General features: G+C 51.3%; 1 protein-coding gene and 1 pseudogene across 1 annotated transcript; both read right to left on the bottom strand.

Annotated features, from left to right (window-relative positions):
- Positions 1–187: 187 nt before the first annotated feature.
- Positions 188–15184, bottom strand: Lamb2 (laminin subunit beta 2). Its single transcript, XM_027933789.2, has 33 exons — positions 15080–15184; positions 14909–14994; positions 14606–14778; positions 14385–14520; positions 14230–14303; positions 13652–13840; positions 13498–13561; positions 13065–13267; positions 12411–12531; positions 11898–12086; positions 11517–11696; positions 11327–11439; positions 10968–11047; positions 10759–10891; positions 10428–10586; positions 10224–10351; positions 5331–5463; positions 4942–5134; positions 4727–4870; positions 4274–4505; positions 4027–4190; positions 3721–3945; positions 3417–3634; positions 3211–3307; positions 2750–3122; positions 2474–2658; positions 2159–2400; positions 1733–2081; positions 1237–1444; positions 1018–1159; positions 758–934; positions 509–668; positions 188–429 (listed from the first exon to the last, which is right to left on the bottom strand). Exons 1-33 carry the CDS (start codon positions 15103–15105, stop codon positions 293–295), a joined length of 5433 nt encoding a protein of 1810 aa, XP_027789590.2. The 5' UTR covers positions 15106–15184; the 3' UTR covers positions 188–292.
- Positions 5674–7586, bottom strand: LOC114091334 (heterogeneous nuclear ribonucleoprotein A1-like; annotated as a pseudogene).
- Positions 15185–18600: the final 3416 nt, after the last annotated feature.

Raw genomic sequence — 18600 nt, 5'->3', positions numbered from 1 at the left:
TACGGCCGCAAGAGGCGGAGCGCCGAACTGGTGACGCACTTCCGGCGGGAGAGGGCTCGCGACAACTGGAAGCTCCGGGGCGGGTCCTAGCGGAGGAGGAGGGTTCCAATGCTTAGGCAGAGCCAGTGGTCCTGTGGAGGTTCTGCGCAGATCCCGCCCATCCCAAAACAGAGTCCAGACAACACTGTGAGGGTTCACACTGGTTTATTGGGAGCCCTGACAGGCTGAGAGCTCTTTAATGTGAAGGCGTGCAGAGCGAGGCTGGGGACTGGGATAGGCTCTAGACAAGGGGTCACTGGCAAGTGTTGTAGATCTGGACCTGCAGATTGATGGCTTGAAGCACGCTGCGCATCCTGGCCTCCAGCCCGTCCAGCTGGGCAGCCTTGCCCTCCAGTGCACGTTCGTTCTCTTCATAGGTGCCCTCCAGTTCTAGGAGGGGCATGTATCAATTTAGGGGTCCTTTTCCCACAGTCCCACCTCTTTGGTTCCTCCCTGCCACACTTCTCACCCTGTAGTCGCTGCAACTTGTCCTGAGCAGCCTGCAACAGGCCCCGAGCCTCTTCTCGCAGTTGTTCTGCCCTGGCCTGTGCAGCCAGCACACCCTGGGCCTTGCGCTCAGCCAGGGCCCTCACAGTTTGGTATTGATCACCCACTGGGCCCTGCAGCAGCTGTTGATGTAGAAGGCAGCATTGATAAGCTAGCCCAGTAGAGGCTCAACCATCATCCCTACCTTCTTCAGCAGGTTGTCTCAGCCTACCTGCTCAGCCTCCCAAGCACGGCTCTGGGCACTGCCTGCTGTTTCTTCGGCTGTAGAAGCTGCCAGACTATTTCCTGCCCGTTTCAGTTTCAGAGCCTCCAGGAGAGCATCTAGTTGCTGAGCCCGCTCACCTGCAGAGCTCAGTGCCTGCTCTGCACCTGCCATTCTTTCCTGTACCTGCCATGAATAGGCCCAGAGTTAAACAGATCTATGGTACATGCCCATAATCTTGCCCCTCTGATGTCCTAGGGAGACTACACCTGGTGCAGAGTCTGCTCTGTATGCTGTGTGTCAGCCACTGCTCTCTGGATGGCACCCTGGGCAGCACCCTGTGCCCGCTGAGCCTCTTCCAGTGCTGCCTGTACTGTTTCTGCCTTCTGTTTCTCAACTTCAGCCCAGCTCCTTGGGAAAAGGGGGAATCAGGGCTTGAAGGTATCAGAATCCCATGTCAGGGATAGGGATCAGGATTGGGGTCAGACCTTGCCCGCTGTGCATCCTGCAGTAACTGCTCAGTCCGACGCACATCCCCCACAGTACGTGCCAGGATTGTGTCTACATCTGCCAGGCTTCTAACCCGTTCCGCAATCGCACCTGCCAGGTGCTGGATCTGATCTGGTGAAGCTGGGATAGACAGCTCCAGTACTTGTGTAGCCACCATCTCAATGCTATCAGGATCAGCACCCTCCTCTATAGGGACACAGACAAAAGCTTAAAGACAGATTCTTCAGCATGAATATGGGGACATAATCTTGGTGTGGACTCTGGATCATACATGAAATAGGAATTTGTTAATAGGTATAAGGATGTAAGCACAGGGATGGGGACTATACAAAGGGCACAGACCCAGGGACATGGACTGAAGGATCACATATGGGCAATGATTTAGAGGCTGGACATGGGGTCAGATACAAGACAACTACAAGCCCTGAGACCCACATTAAACCTAAAAAGAACATAGACTCAGGGGAGACTTACGGCTAAGAAAGTCTTTTACACTCTGGATAAGTTCTCGAAGTTCCTGGTTGGCCTGTTCCACCTGTCCCCTGGAAGCATTAGCCTTGTCCAGGGCCTCCTGGGCCCGCTGCTGTGCCTCACCTGCCTGCCGTCGAGTCTCAGCCACTCGGCTGAGGATGCCATCACCTTCTACTAGTGCACGCTGTAGCTCTGCCTGTGTGTGCCGGGCCCGGCCCAATGCTAGGTCTGCTGTGGCTGCAGCCCCGCTGCAGCCAAGACCCCCACAGCGGAGCTGCCCATCCTCATCCCGGCAGCCGGCACCCCCACAAGGGCTGGTAACACAAGGGGCATCCCCTGGGGCCCCACACACCTGCCAGACATAGAAAAAGTTAGGGCTCTGTGAGAATATCCATACTTACCTATCACCCCACCTGACTTGCATCTCACCAGTTCATTTATGACAGTCAAGCTCAGGGTGCGAGCATGGTCAGAGAGTTTGCCCAGTGCTCGCTGGTTGGCCAGATGTTTTTGGTTGAAGTCTTCCCTCTGGCCATCCATTAGCACTTCTGTCTGATGCCGGGTATCTGCTGAGTTGCTCACAGAGCTAGGCACTAGCAGGGCTGAGGTATTAGCACGACGTTCTGCCTCTACAGACTGGATATAGGCATGGTGGATGCTGTCATAGGCACCTAAGTTGGGCAGAGGCAGGCAGTCAGCTGAATATCAACCCTGGCCCTCCTGCCTAGTTGACCAACTACTTACCTAAGAAGTTTGAATGCTTGAGCAGGTCCAGATGCTGGTGAAGCTGACGTAGTGTGAGATTAAGTGCAAGTCCATCTCGCTCTAGACCACTGAGTTCATTGTTGGCATTGAAGTTCTCATCCTGCACATCTGTCAACTTGGCCTCCAGCTGAGTCAGGTGCTCAGTGGCCTCCCCAATTTCATGCCTGCATCAATGGATGTCTGTTTAGAGAGGCTTCAGCCTGGTGCACTATACCTTTGCCCCATCCCACCATGTATCCTCTAACTCATCCGCACCGCAGCTCCTCTGTGGCCTCCACAAGCTGCATAGAAGAGGCAGCTGAGGTGTTGTGGGCACCCACAATGGCCTGCACCATGCCCAGCTTCTCCTGCATGTGCCAAAAGCTGCTCTCAAAGGCACCCAGCACACCGGTCTGCTGGAGTTCCTGTGCCCACTGCTCCAGGCGCCGTGTACGGGCAGCCAAGTCCTGTACCACACGGTCCCAATCCCCAAAGCATGCATGGCAAGGGTGGCATGAAGGAAAGACACCAGAAAAGCCCCGGGCACACTGATCACAGCGCACACCAGACACGCCTGGGCGGCAGCTACAATGGCCTGTGGAGCGGTGACACTGAGGTGTGTCTATTCCACGAGGGTCACAATCACAGGCTGCAGGAAAAGGCAGAACCCAGAGTTAGGGCCCCTGTGGAGCATCCTAGAAAGTCCTCCATCCACCCTGGCTCCCCAACCACCTCACCACGGCACTGCAACCCAGGGTCTCCCCAGTGGAGTTCTTGGCACTCTGAACAAGTCTGCCCACCAAAGCCAGCACGACAGTGGCACTGCCCTGTGAACTAGGGTGGAAACAGAGCAGGAGTCAGAGTCTCCATCAGAGGCTGAGCCCCTGAGATGAGGCAGACAGCAGGGACCATCTACCCAGAGATCTACAGAAGGGTTCCATACCTGATTGCAGGTGGGGCCTCTGGCTCGGCTTAGGTGGCAGGCACAAGGCTGGCAGCCGTGGCTACTAGTAAGGTTCCAAAAGTTGGGGGCACAGTGGTCACAGCTAAGGCCTTGGACATTGGGGAGACATGGACACTGCCCACTGCTTGGATCACAATGGCACTGGTCAGTGGATGGGCAATGCTGGGGATCTGTGCCTAGTGGGTTGCAGGTGCAGCCTGTGCCAGCAAGATGAGCACAATATCAAGGAGAGCTCAAACAGTAGAACCCCACCCCCACTATTCCTTCCCATGTATATACTCACGATGACAACTCTGTCGGGCAGCCTGACCATGGAAGCCAGGCTTGCAGTGGGCACACTGTGGCCCTTCTGTGTTGTGTAAACAGCGCACACATTGCCCCGTGTGGGGGTCACAAGCATCAGGGTCCATAGGGTCAATGTTCCCACTGCACTCACATGGTTGGCATCTGCCACCTGGCCTTGATGGATCCCCAAAGTGCCCAGGGGCACAAGCTTCGCACCGTGGCCCTGCCCACAGTCAAGGGGAAACCATGAGTGCTCAGCCCAGCCACTTCACACTGATCCCATGCCTGCCCCCTACCCACTTACCTGTGTAGCCTAACTGGCAGTGGCACACAATGTGCTGGGAGTAGCCATCCCGGTGGCAAGAAGTAGCAAAGTGCCTTTGGCTTCCAGGGCCTTCAGGGCAGGGACAGGGCCGGCACTGGCCCCCATATGGCAGCCGTGGATCCCCATGGAAGCCAGCAATGCACCTGTAGGGAAGTAAAGAAAGAAATGGGTCATCCCCAGGCAGCCTTCCTACCCACCAACCTACTCATAGACTCTCCAGGCTCACCTTTCACAGTGTTCACCCACTGTGTGATCACGGCAGCCCAGGCAAGTGCCTGTGTGGGTGTCACATTCATCAGCATGCCCATTGCAGACACATGGCCGGCAGCTAGGAAATCCCCACTGGCCACGCTGGCAGTGGTCACAACGAAGCCCAAAGGCACCAGTGCGGCAGGGACATTGCCCACTAGTTCCTTCACATAGGCTGCTGAGCGCCCCTTCAGGACTGCACTGGCAGGCTGTGGGCAGTGCAAAGTCTGTACTGAGGGAAAGGGCCTAAGGGGTGTTGGATCAGGGTGGGAAGGTCAGGGAATGGAAGAGAACTGTAAGTGACTCAGGGCTAAGATTTAGTATGGGGTCCAAGGCAGAGTTAGAGGAAGGAAGCAGAGCCAGATGGAGGAGGGAGAACAGTAGTGGGAAGGAGAGAAAAGAATAGAAGGGAACAAGGGGAGGCAAGTACCTTGACAGCCGATGGGGCCAAAGCCATAGTAGCCAGTGGCACAGAGGTCACAGCGGCGTCCAGCCACTCCAGGTTTGCATTGGCACTGGCCACCATGAGGGTTGCACTCAGAACTCAGTGAACCTTGAGGGTCACACTGACAAGCTGTGGGACAGGGGTGCAAATCAAGCTGGGCCTCCACTTCTGCCCCACCGACCCATGTCACGGGTACTCACGCAGGGCACCGTTGTATATCAGAGTAGACAGGCTAATGAGGAGGGGGGCACAGGCCTCGGAAGGAGGGACCTTGCCAGGCACCAGACCTTCTTCATGACATCGGTAGCGTTCAAAGGTGGCACGGCGCTCCAGGGCAGCAGCATCACCCCCACTGAATATTTCTAGCACCAGGACACGGGGCAGCAGCACCAGCTAAAGAGATGAACAAGAGTATAACTCACATCAAGGACCACATTGGAACTTTCAGAGTAGTGCCATGGGCTTGTTAGCCCTGATACCACCATGAGCCTGCTTCTTCTGTCACAAACCTCTCATTTCCACCACCACCACCACCACAAGACCCATCCCACAGACCCTGCCATCTTGGCTGGTATGGGCAAGAGTTCACCGAGTCAATGAGTAGGTCAGGTCCAGAGTAGGAGGTCTCAGGCTGGGTGCTTCCTCCTGTTCGTAACAGCTTCAGATGCAATTTGTAAGAGGTGCCAGGCTCAAGGCAAATAGGTCTAGGAAGCATCAGGTACCTGGAGGAAAGCAGGAATAAGATAGGAGGTTATCCTTGATCCTCATATCCATCATTCTGGACCTCTCACACCCCATTTGCAGCAACCAAACCTTGGCCAAGGCAGAGACTATGGGTGAGACAGGCTGGGCTGGGCTGGACTGGGCCAGGTTACACCAGGCCAGCAGACAGCTGCTGGATACCTCAGAGATCTGTACAGAGGATTCCGATAAACATGGCTCTCTAGAATCCTACACCTGGGCAGACAAGCTCATTGGAAACACTCATACAGCCTTTCCCCACTCCACAGCATTTCCCCAGCATAAAAACTTGCCAATTTTTCTTCAACAACTACTTTGATCTTCTGCTTACCCTGACCTACAACCTATAACCTCTGCTCATTTTCAGTAAGACTACATCACTTTCTCTCTGTGTTCCAGGTCATTCCCATCATCCTTTGGTTCTTTTATCTCACTGAAATTCTTTTTTTTTTTTAAAGACACATTTATTCAGCGTCATGATCAGACTATTACATTTAGCAATCAACAGCATGAGTGCAAAAAAAAAAAAAAAAGTCTACATTAAAACCCTTTGTTGGAATGCTTTACACTTTCCACAGAACAGAAACTAAAATAACCTGTTATACAATTAGTCACAAATGCAGTCCTCGAGTTTTTTTGCCCATACACATGAGTATTGTCTAAACCATGTCTTCTTTGTAGCAGCTAGGCCCTGCCACCAATGTGCTTGGCTGAGTTCACAAATCTGTTGTAACCTGTAGCTTCCCTGGCACTTCTCTGGCTCTCCTCTCCTGCTAAGCTTTGTTTCCTGGCAGTATTAAAACCTTCTGCCACTGCCATAGCTACTGCTGCTGCTGGAACCACCATAGCCATCTTGGTTTCGTGGTTTGGCAAAATATTGGCCTCCACCACTGTAAGGTTCAGAGCTTCTGCCTCCAAAGTTTCCACCCTTCATGGGTCCAAAATTTGATGACTGATTGTTGTAACTGCCAAAATCATTGTAGCTTCCACCACCTCCAAAATTGCTTCCATCATTACCAAATCCATTGTAGCCATCCCCGCACTGCCACCATATCCACCACCACCACGACTGCCACCAAAGCCACCATGACCACTGAAGTTCCCTCCATGACCGAAACTGTCATTTCAACCAAAACCACCTCCATGACCACCACCAAAGTTTCCAGAACCACTTCGACCTCTTTGGCTAGATGAGGCAATAGCCATCTCTTGCTCTGACAGAGCTTTCCTCACTTCACAGTTGTGGCCATTCACAGTATGGTATTTCTGAATGACAATGTTGTCCACAGAGTCATGGTCATCAAAAGTTACAAAAGCAAAACCCCTTTTCTTTCCACTGCCTTGGTCAGTTATGATTTCAATAACTTCAATTTTCCCATACTGTTCAAAATAATCTCGTAGGTGATGTTCTTCAGTGTCTTCTTTAATGCCACCAACAAAGATCTTTTTGTTAAGTGGGCCCCTGTCTTTGAGAATCTTCTCGAGACAGATCTCGTTGGTTCCACTACTTTTCCATCCACTTTGTGTGGTCTTGCATTCATGGCTGCATCCACTTCCTCCACAGTGGCATAAGTGACAAACCCAAAACCTCTGGAGCACTTGATGTTTGGATCTCTCATAACCACACAGTCCGTGAGTGTTCCCCATTGCTCAAAATGGCTTCTCAGACTCTAATCAGTTGTTTCAAAGCTCAGCCCTCCGATGAATAGCTTCCGCAGCTGTTCGGGCTCTTTAGGGGACTCTGATTTAGACATGACGGCAGCAGGAAGAGAGACTTTAATGATGCTTTCTCGGCTGCGTCCACCCTGAAATTCGTTTTCAATACCTTAAGTCTTCTCCTAGTTTCCACCTCAATTTTTTTTTTATTTTTGTTTTTGGTACCAGGGATTGAACCTACTGAGCCACATCCCCAGCCCTTCTTGATATCTTATATAGAGACCAGGTCTTGCTGAGTTGCTTAGGGTCTCATTAAGTTTCTGAGACTGCTTTTGAACTCAAAATCCTCTGCCTAAGCCTCCCAAGCCTCTGGAATTGCAGGCATGTGCCACTGTGCCTGGCTTTCCCCCTCACTTTTGCTTTCTTTTTTTTTTTTTTTTTTTTGGGGGGGGGTGGTACTGGGGATTGAATTCAGAGACACTTGACCACTGAGCCACATCCCCAACCCTATTTTGTACTTTATTTAGAGACAGGGTCTCACTGAGTTGCTTAGTGCTTTGCTGTTGCCAAGGCTGGCTTTGAATTTATGATCCTCCTGCCTCAGCCTCCCAAGATGCTGGGATTACAGGCATACGTCACTGCGCCAGGCTCATTTTTGCTTTCTTGAAAAATAAATTCCTAAGTAGAGACCACTATAGCAAATGTCTTCTCTCTCTAGCCTTCTCCTCCAGCAGACTTCTGCTCCATCCTGTGCCAAGGTCATGAATGACCTCCATGTAACTAAACCCAGCAGCTACTTCTGTTCTTATCTGACTCCACATCAGCATGTTGTGAACTCACTGTGCCTTCCTCTTTAGACACACTTTTCTCTTAGCTTCTTCCTTTTTTTTTTTTTTTTTTTTTTTTTGGTGGTAGTGCTGGGGATTGAACCCAGGGCCTTGTGCATGGGAGGCAAGCACTCTATCAACTGAGCTATATCCCCAGCTCCTTCTCTTAGCTTCTTGGTCCCCACCTACACTCCTCTTGGTCCCCGCCCCCAGACCCCTAGTTCCTCCTTCTTTACTAGCCTCTAACACTAGAGTACCCCAAAGCTTGGCTCTAGTCTTCTTTCTCTTTCTCTGGTCATTTCTAGAATGACCCCCTTTATGAGGGGTCTCTAATTTGGCTCCTCCTAGTAATTCCAGACATAGAAATCTAGTCACACACCTCCATGTCCAAGCATTTCAGAACTGCTCCTCCCTATGTCTCCATCTCAGTAAAGAGTCCCACCCCCATCCAAATGCCCAGGCCAAAACCTGAAGTCACCTTTTCACCTTCTCTCACCTCCCTATATATTTAAGACATCAGCTCTACTACTACACCCTCTAGAGCCTTCCCTTTCCTCACTCTCTGTTATACCTTTGTACCATTGACTTTCACTTGTCCAACTCAGCAGTCTTTAGCATATCTCCTAGCTTCTTACCTTGACCCCTTTAAGTCTGTTTTCCACTCAACAACTAGAAGGATCTTTGGGTTTTTGTTTTGTTTTTCTGAGCTATTGGGGACTGAATCCAGAGTCCTTTACAACTGAGTCACATCCCAGTCATTTTGATTTTATTTGAGATATGGCCTCACTAAGTTGCCCAGGCTGGCCTGGAATTCTCAGTCCTCCTGCCCCAGTCTCCCAAGTCACTGGGATTACACATGTACGCCACTGCACCCAAATAGGGGGATCTTTGTTAAACACCAGCAACAGTTGGCAAAATGTTTATAATGGATACAACTAGGTTAATTATGCTATTCTTTCTACTCCTGTGTATGTACCAATATTTACATGATCAAAAGTGTAAAAAGATGTCTGGGGTTGTGGTCAGTGGTAGAGTGCTCACTTAGCATGTGCGAGGCCCTGGGTTTGATCCTCAGCACCACATAAAAATTAAATAAGTGTATTGTATCCAACTACAACTAAAAAATAATTTTTTTAAAAAAAGTGTAAAAACAGCCACGTTTGGTGGCATATGCCTATAATCTCAGCTACTCAAGTGGCTGAGGCAGGAGGATTGTGAGTTCAAGACCAATATGGGCAACCTAATGAGTCCCCATCTCAAAAAACAAAAACAGGGCTGGGGCTGTAGTTCAATGGCAGAGCACTTGCTTAGCATGTGCTCTGCTTAGCATGTGTGAGGCACTGGGTTTGATCCTTAGCACTGCAAAAAAATAAGTAAAATAAAGGCATGTTGTCCATACACAAGTACAAAAAAAAAAAAAACAAACAGAAAGGGCTGGGGATGTAGCTTAGTTAAGGTAAAGCACCTCTGAATTCAATCCCCAATGTTAAAAAAAAAAATGTACAAAAAGAGGGTTTGGGATGTGGCTCAGTGATCAGTGCTTGCCTAGCATTCATGAGACTCTAGGTTCAATACCCAGCACTGCAAAGGAAAAAAAATTGCTAACTTTTGGGACTAGACATGCATGAGGCCCTGGGTTCAATCCCAAGCACCAAAAAAAAAAAAAAAAAAAAAGTAAAGTGAAAAAGATACATGAAATACATACTACCCAAAATATAATAAAACATTAACCAGACTAGTGTTCAAAGTGCTCTGATGCCACAGCCCCACAACCAACATGACCACCATTGGCCCTTCCTATAGTGACACTGGATGATTTCTAATTAATTATTGCCTTGTCCTCTGTTAGACCTCAGAGAGCAGACTTTATTTGATCTACTTTTTTTTTTTTTTTTTTGTACTGGGGATTAAACCCATGGGTGATTAACCCCTGAGCTACAACACCAACCCTTTTTGTTTTTATTTTGAGACAGGGTCTCACTAAATAACTCAGGGCCTCATTAAGTTGTTGAGGCTGGCCTTAAACTTGCAATCCTCCTGTCTCAGCCTCCTGAGCCACTGAGCCATTGTGCCCAGCTGTTTTGTCTACTTTCTTCCTATGACCAGAGCCATGTCCAACAGAGCCTGACAAACAGCACTCAGGAAGAGGCAGATGAATGAGCAGTGGGGTCTTCCAGGTGTTCCAGGTGTCCTTCAAAGATCTAAGGGCTGGCCCCACAAACCCCCACCATTTTGAGTGCTACCATCAGTATCCTCACCTAACGTCTGGTTGTAAAGTCCCTTGGATACGGTCATCCTTGGGCAGCACATGCCCACACGGGCTGTGGGCAGACACAGGCCCTGGACGTTGCACAGTCAGTTCTATCTCTGCCCATTGCTCAGGAACCTGGGGAAAGGTAATGATGGAAGAGATGCCCCATACCCAGAGGTTCAGCTCCAGGTCAGTTGTCACAGGGTCTGACCTGGGGTTCCAAACGCAGCAGCAGGTCATATTCCATGGCCCTTGGCAAAGAAGTCACCAGGAACTCCAGCACCTGACCCTCCCGCAGCTGCACAAAGCCTGGGCCAGTCCAGGATGGAGTCTCCCCGGTGATTGCCAATCGCTCCACAATATCCAGCACCTGAGAGGTAATGCAGCCAGGGATGGAGGCTCAGGTGAGGCACTGCCTTTTCTGCCATATCTAGCCCCAAATCCTATTTCTTCGGCCAAGGACTCACCCAAGGCTGCATAGCACCCCTATCCCCTCCCAAGACACTATCCTCAATGCAGCCTCTCTAGCCACTCCTACCCACCTGCCCTCGGGCTTCCTCAGCCTCCCAAGTTAGATGGTCCAGGAAGGGCCGGAAGTAACCAGGTTGCACTTGCTCACAGCGCCGTCCAACCATGTGCTGGCGGCAGTGGCACTGGCCTGTGGCCTCATCACACCTAAAGGGTGTTATGGTTATTCAAGAATACCCTCTCTTTTCCCTGCCCCCTCCCAGGCTCCATTTATAGCACTCACTGAGGATCCAAGGCACCACCTGCATCGCAGTCACAGGGGCGGCAACCAAGTATGTCGTGGCTCAGGCCCCAGTGGCCAGGCTGTGAGGAAATGGTTGCTGGGAGCCAGAAATAGACCCCTCGCCACCCAGTGGGGAGTCCAACCATACTCCTCAGTGTTTACCACCCCTTGGAGAATGCATGGCCTTCAGACTACTGGGACACACCCCTGCCCTCCCAGACTTGAGGCTTCTCATCCAGGACTGGACTCTTAGTTTTCAGTACTCATCCACCAGGATATGGACATTGGTGGCTGAGGGGACCCCAGAACCTCAGTCCTGTGTTCAGGACTCCAGGAACTACAGCTCCCTCTGGTCATACCAGGCAGCGATGGCACCCGCGTCCAGTCACCAGACGCTTGCAGAAACAGGTTCCACTACTGGAGTCACAAGGGGTGCCCCCAGGCACTGTACCCCGTGTATTACACTGACAACCTGCAGGCAAGGAAGCACATCAGAGCTTTGGGGAGCTGAAGCAGTACTCAGGTTCAGCTGAGTCAGGAGGCACTTACGCTGGCAGCCTAGAGGGTCACTGGCACTGAGCCCAAAGAAGCCATCACGGCATTGCTGACAGCGAGTGCCCACCACATGTTTTTTGCAGCGACACTGGCCTGAGACCAGCCCCAGTGCAGGATCATCATGAGAATCACAGCGACCACCATCTTGGGAACCCATAGGATCACAATCACAAGCTGAGAGCAAAAAGAGGTACAAGGTCACCTTAACCCAATTAGTCCAGTATAAGTCCTCTTCTAAACCCCCACCCTAGGTCCCTGGTCTGGTTCCACACTAAGTCCCCCACCCCAATTCCCCATAACCTGGATAGCAAATTGGCCTCCCAGTTTCTGCCCCAGGCTCAGCTTCCCCTCCCTCATGTCCAATCCCAGCCTCACAGCGGCACACAGCTGGGTCCCGCAGATCCTTGGTTGGGTCACGATAGAAGAAGGGCCGGCAGAGCTCACAGTGATGCCCAGCTGTATTGTGCTGACACTTATCACACACGCCTCCACTCACATTGCCAGATGCTAGGTAAACAGCCATGTCAAAGTGGCAGCTGTGGGTGTGTCCATGACACTCGCACTCTGTGGGAAAGGGGAAAGGCCACTTGAGGGACCAGCTCCTGAGAGTAAGGGACAGAGGACGGGACCCTAGTGCCACCTTAGATTCCTCCCAGAGGCCAGATTTTGATGGTCGTGGCATACAGACTGCAAGTCTTCAACATCAACCTGGACCCCTAGCCCAAGCAGATTATGGAGGAGAGTTGAAGAGGTCACCAGGGATATTAAGCCTGGATACCCTTTAGACATAACCTGAGTATTAAGGGCTTGACCAATCAGCTCTTGGCTCTACCCAGGGCACAGCCAGGCTACAGAGTTCTGGAGCTGTGGGACCAGGGTCTCACTTACTCTTACAGGCATGACTGTGGCCATCTTCAGCTGGATGCCAGGGCAGGTCATGATAGAAATCCTGACACTGCTCACAGTTGAGGCCACGGGTGTTGTGCTTGCAGACACAGGCTCCATGCACCTATGGAAGTGGGCAGATAGATTGTCAAAACTGTCTGGCCATGGGGCTGGGATTGTAGCTCAGTGGTAGAGCACTTGTCTAGCATGTGTGAGGCACTGGGTTTGATTCTGAGCACTGCATATGAATAAGTAAATAAATAAAGGGCCTCATTGACAACTAAAAAAATATTTTTAAAACACTGTCTGGCGGGCTGGAGTTGTGGCTCAGCGGTAGAACGCTTGCCTAGCATGCACGAGGCCCTGGGTTGGATCCCCAGCACCACATAAAAATAAGTAAAATAAAGGCACTGAATCCAACTACACTAAAAAATAAATTTTTTTAATATTTATTTTTTAGTTTTCAGCAGACACAACATCTTTATTTGTATGTGGTGCTGAGGATAGAACCCAGCGCTGTGCGCATGCCAGGCAAGCACGCTACCGCTTGAGCCACATCCCCAGCCCTAAAAAATAAATATTAAAAAAAAAAAAAACCCTGTCTGGCCATGCCTGCCCCTTCCCCTAACTATATCCCAGCTATCTGAAACTCCTTACCATGCCCTCAACATGGGCTGGTGCCCCTGGGGCTGGTGCACACTGTGAGGCATGTCCATAGCAGAAGCAGTTGCCACGCACAACCAGCTCATACAGGGCATAATAGTACTTCTCTCGGATCTCCCGCCTTGGGTCAAGCAGATTGTCTCCCAGTGTGTGAAGACGAGTCAGGTTCACCCGCAGGTTGGTGATCTTCAATAGGTCTGAGGGGAAAAGTGTTGGGGCCAACTAGCCAGACTGGCCCTTGAAACCCTGTATTCATCCAGGGGCTGCAGCTGCCAAGGTCACCTTGGGAGACCTCTGGTTGACTGCTTCCTGAGCTAAACTAGGCTTGGCACCTGCCCTAGAAAGCACCCAAAATAGTTACTGAGGCCCCAGATAATCTTCATCCAGATGCTGGGACTGTGCCAGGCTGAAAGGGTGGGGCACTCACTCTGAATCCGTGAACTGTAGGGATCCAGGATAGGGATGGCAGGGTCTAACACACGATAGATAACCTAGAGAGGCAGAGAGACCATAGAGATACAGGACCTTGCTGAGACCCATTGCACTCCCTTCCCACCCCTAATTAAAATCTTAACCCTTACCTCGCCTTCAGTGGATGGCTCAATTTCTGAGTAGCGGGACTCACAGACTACATCATCCCAGTGCCGTGGAGGGGCTAATGGAACTCCTGGAAAGTCAGCCCCACAGTCATAGGAGAAATATCGGTACACATGCCAGGTGTGGCCAAAATCGGCTGAGCGCTCCACCAGCATGGCAGCAGGGCGAAATGTCTGGGTGGGGGGCATAGCTGATCAGCAGGCACCAGACCCAAGTCCAGCCCAGGCTATGGAGAGCTCTCCTCAGCCTGAGATTGCCCTCCAGCAGTTCAAAGGCAGGTAGGGATGACCATGAAAGACAGGCAATGACTAAGGAGGGTAGCCACCTCTAATGGGGAGGCCCCAGGGATCATGGGGCCCAGGAAGACAGCATCTGACCCAGCCTGCAATGAGAGCAGCAGAAATAGCATGTGCAAAGGCCTGGAAGTGCACAGATATGTATAGCATGGGGAAATAAAGGCGTCATCCATGCAGTCAGTGCATAACACATGGGCTCAGGACTAAACTGAGGATCAGGGGCTCTGTCCAGGGCAATGGAGAGTCAAGCAGGGTGATTTGGGCACCTTGAAGGTCATAATGAGGTGCGTGAAATGAAACTCAGCCTCCAGGTCCAGCTGGATGGTGACCCTGGGAATACCTGGGGCAGGAGTCGGAGGTCAAGGACTTGAGGCTACTAGTTGGCAGCCTTGCTCAATCCATGCCCCATCCATAGCCTCACCATTCTCTGATTGCCACCAGGCTGCCCGGCGCTGTGGTGCAAAGCTGGTGACCACATTCTGGATGCGATGGCTATATGGGTTGTCTCTAGCAGAGTAGGGGCGCCGAGAATCACACAGGAAACACTTCTTCTCATCCTGGGTTGAGTGAGGGTTAGGATCAGTTCCTCAGGCAGTATGAACCCCACCCTGACCCAGCCTCTCACCTAGACCCCAGCAGCACCTGTAGGTGACTGACAATGCAGTAGGGTTCAGGACCATGCAGGCCACAGGTGGATGAGGCAGTCAGTCTGTCAGCACGGCCCACCAACAGGTCACCTGTGGCTGGGTAGCAGCTTCCTCTTGAACAGCCAGGCACATCTAGAGCTAGGGCCTGGGCCAGTGTGGCCACCAGCACTGAAGACAGTAGGTCAGCCAGTTCTGTTGTTCTTCTATTCTGTACCCCCATCCCATGTTCCCAAGAGACAGCCACCCCAAGACCCACCATCACATCCCACAACCCTTGGTCCTCACCCAGCCCCCTCACCACTTAGAAGCAGGCCCAGTCGAAGTTCCCAGGGCACACCCAGTCCCTGCCGGCCCCTCCCTTCGTCCCCTGAGGCCCACTCCATCCTGAGGGGGAGGAAAACAAGGGAAAGGGAAGATGAAGGGTCTTGCGCCATAGTCCCACTTCATCCCTTCGGGGTCCCATGCTGACCCTGCCCGTGTGGGTCTTTGGCGCATTTCCCTCCGGGCCCTCTGTCGGTCCCAGGGTCTGTCCAGCGGTCCTTCAGCTCGGAGTCCGGCAGCGACTTTGAGCAAAGTTGGGAAGCACGGCAGGAAGGAAACCATGGTGCGGATTCCAGGCAAGCTCAAAACACGTAACAGAAAAACCCCCCACCCCAACCTCTCATCCCCAGCCATTCCGCCCCCACTCACTCCCCCAGGAATCAGATGATCAGATTCCACAGATCTTTATTGTGCCCCTAAGGCCAAATCTATGCAAGGGCCAAGGGAAGGTGGGGGGTTTGGTGCTTTAGGCCACCACAGAAAGAGTGTGCAGGGTGTTGAGGAATGGTAGAAGCAAATGAGAGGTTTCTGATCTGAAATAAAGGGCCAAGCAGCCTGTAGTCCTTGTTATTGGCATCAGCATGGAAATCACTCAGATGTTTGATCCCAGGGTTCCAGCATCAGTGGTGAGACAGAAGGGTGCAAAAAAGGCACCAAATTCAGGGCTGTGGGGAGTTTTAGGACAGCCTGATCTGAACAGGACAGGGGCTGGAGGAGAAATGGGGAAGGCCACACCCTGCCTTAAACACAGCTCCCGGTAGCTCTGCTGCCTCTAGTCATTGTGGCATGTAGGCAGAAGTGCTGCTTTGGTTTCCCAGTACGAAAATGGGCACAGGGTGACGGACTCTAGAGTGAAAAGCCAATAATAAATCCGGATTTTCTTTTTGGCTGTTAATCCGCTCCGGGCTTTCCAGCCCTCTGGACCTTGGGGTTGGAATGCGCGCGACCGGCAGGCGCGCGCCCCACCCAGGCCCCTGGGACCACGGCGGGGGCGGGTCTGGGATGAGGGTTGCAGGGGTGCTGGCCATGTAGTCTGAGGGTCTTCGGGGTGAGTCAGGCTTACTTTGAGCCGCCACAGATCTAACGCATTGTCTGGGACAAGGCAAGGACTGCCCGAAACTGCCAGCCCCTGGCAGAGGTAAACCTGGAAGTTCCTCTGGGACCCACTCAACTTCACAAAGGAGCGTGGGGGTGGGGCAGGCAATCTACTGGACTTCTGGTATCAGCAGAATAGAATCTCCAGTCACCTTAAACTGACTGTTACGTGATTAACCTACGTCATGTGATTAACCTAAGGGGTCTCAGATACTACAAGTTTAGATCACTGACGCAGTGACCCACAAGGAGCTGAAGCAGGAGGATTGCAAATTCTAGGCCAGCTTCAGCAATTTAGTGAGATCTGTATCAAAATAAAAAATAAAAAGGGCTGGGCGTGGTGGCGCAGCCTGTAATCCTAGCAGCTGGAGAGGCTTAGGCAGGAGGATCAGGAGTTCAAATCCAGCCTCAGCAGTGGCAAGTTGCTTAAGCAACTCAGTGAGACCCTAAATAAATACAAAATAGGGCTGGGGATGTGGCTCAGTGGTTGAATGTCCCTGAGTTCAATCCCCATATCAAAAAATAAAAATAAATTAAAAATTAAAAAAATAAAATAAAAAGGGCTGATGCTATAACCTAGTAGTAGTGTGTTCCTGGTTTCAATCCCCAGCACAACTGAAAAAAGAAAAAGTTTAGATCACTTGGAGATAAAGGTCTTTAGGCTTAGGGGCACTAGATGGCCTCAAGGAGTTACAGGATCTCTCTGTTCTTTCAAGGTCAGATGACCAAAACTGGGAATCAAGGGGTCATACAGAGGTCACTCAGGGTCAGTGCATACTCAGTGGGATCTCTGTTTTCTCAAGCTCAAGGGATTCCTGAGTCGTTATGGAGTCTCATTGAGTCACCCAGGTGGTCCCAGAGCCTTTGCTGGCATCCATAGATGGCAGCAGTCGGCAGGTGACATAAGCATGGCACCCAGCCACATGTGCTCAAGCAGCTGTGCTGCCTGCTGCTCCAGGGCCTGCAAGGCAGCTGCTTTCTTGCCCAGTGCCTGCTCATTCTGTGCCAGGAGGCACTCTAACCCTGAGAATCAGGTCATCTGAACCAGACTTTGATCTCTATGCTCTTCTGCAGCTCTGTCACAGCCACCTGGACCATCTACAATTAATTCCTAGAACAGATCTGAACCTGAACCCCCACTCTACCCAGGTCCTAAAGACCCATTTGTCACTGCCTAAGTTCTTGAGGGGCAGGGACTTAAGAACTGAGATCTTACTTCAGCACAGTGTAGCCAATCTCTAGCCTAAACTCTACTTCCCACTGTTCCAGAGGGGTCCCCAAGCCCCTAATTCCCACTGTTTTGAATCTTACCTTGCCAGGACCCCAATCATGCCCATGGTCCATGATGCCTGTTCTTCTGCCTCTGGGACCTGTCACTGACTCAGGGAAAAACATGTCCTGAGGGCCTAAGCTCCACTGGACAGATACTCCAGAACTGGAGTGATATCAACTGTCAGTGCCATCTGGGCCAGGAACCCTCCTATAAGGGGGAGAGAGGGACAAATATTGGGAGTCATAGAAAGGTCACATTAAGGTAGCAACTAGATTGAATATTCGCATTGTCAGCAGAGAATGAGGATCACAGCAGTCACTGAACATGGATACAAGGGAGATGAAGGGGACAAATGGGTTATCACCTTCGGTACACTGGCCTCCAGGCTTTGAAGTGCCAACCTTGCCACCCACAGCCCTTGCTCTGCATGAATTCCCTCCTCAGCCAGAACCCTCTGAACATCCAGCCATTGGGCCCTGACTTTACCTTCCCTGAAGAGCACAAGATGTTCCATTTGACTCCCTTTTCTGCCCACCCTCTGAGCTCTACCTCCAGTCTCCTGACCCTTCACCTGGTCTGCTGTGCATTATGAAGGATGTCTTCAGCTCTGGGAAGATCCAGGCCCACAGCATCTGGTGCAAGGAAAACACTCTGGATCTGATCCAGGAGGGAGGCAATGCCTACCGCCTCACCCTGCAGGAGGGACACAGCTAGCCCACACCATGACACCAGTGCTACACTTGTAACAGCTGCAGCTTCATCCATTGGGAAAGGAGTAGAGATTTTGAACCTGAATTCTGATACCTCACCCAATGAGTTCTGACCCTAACCTCTCATTGCCTCTACCTCACAACAACTACCCAATGGTATACATAAGAAGCTTACAAAAAACAATTGTGAAATTTTCAGAATTTTGCAAATTAGTTGTTAAATGGTATATAGACTGAAATCAGTCATAGTAGGATTACTTACACCATGGAAATTAATAAAGTCCACAAATCAGTCCCCCTGATTCCCAGCCAGTTGTCAAACATTTCGCAGCACACTGGTGCCCCCCACTGATCCCTGGTCAGTCCTACAATACTCCTCATTCTGGTAGGAGTTTCATGTCAATATCCTGGATGGCTATCTGCCCCTACCAGCTGTGAACAGACATGTAACAAATAGACATAAACACATGAGGAAGCACTGGATGATCTCAACAGTTGTTTGCATAGGAGCCATGGCAGCCATGCCTCACAGTCCCCTTGAACAATGTCAGGTTTCCTGTGCCTGGATTCCTTGCTGTGGCCTGGATTTGT

The sequence above is a fragment of the Marmota flaviventris genome, chromosome 8, assembly GCF_047511675.1.
Source record: "Marmota flaviventris isolate mMarFla1 chromosome 8, mMarFla1.hap1, whole genome shotgun sequence".
Classification (NCBI taxonomy): Eukaryota; Metazoa; Chordata; class Mammalia; order Rodentia; family Sciuridae; genus Marmota; species Marmota flaviventris.
The sequence above is the reverse complement of the archived record's forward strand: the minus strand, read 5'-3'. Positions and strand labels throughout refer to the sequence as shown.

What these genes read in the sequence shown, in the direction of transcription:
- Lamb2 (XM_027933789.2), bottom strand. Translation starts at nt 15,105, where the DNA reads ATGCGCCAAAGACCCACACGGGCAGG. An exon ending in CAAGCATTCAAACTTCTTAG is followed by an intron (nt 2,401 to 2,473) that starts GTAAGTAGTTGG and finishes TGCCCAACTTAG; the next exon opens with GTGCCTATGACAGCATCCAC. An exon ending in CAGGATGCACAGCGGGCAAG is followed by an intron (nt 1,160 to 1,236) that starts GTCTGACCCCAA and finishes CCTTTTCCCAAG; the next exon opens with GAGCTGGGCTGAAGTTGAGA.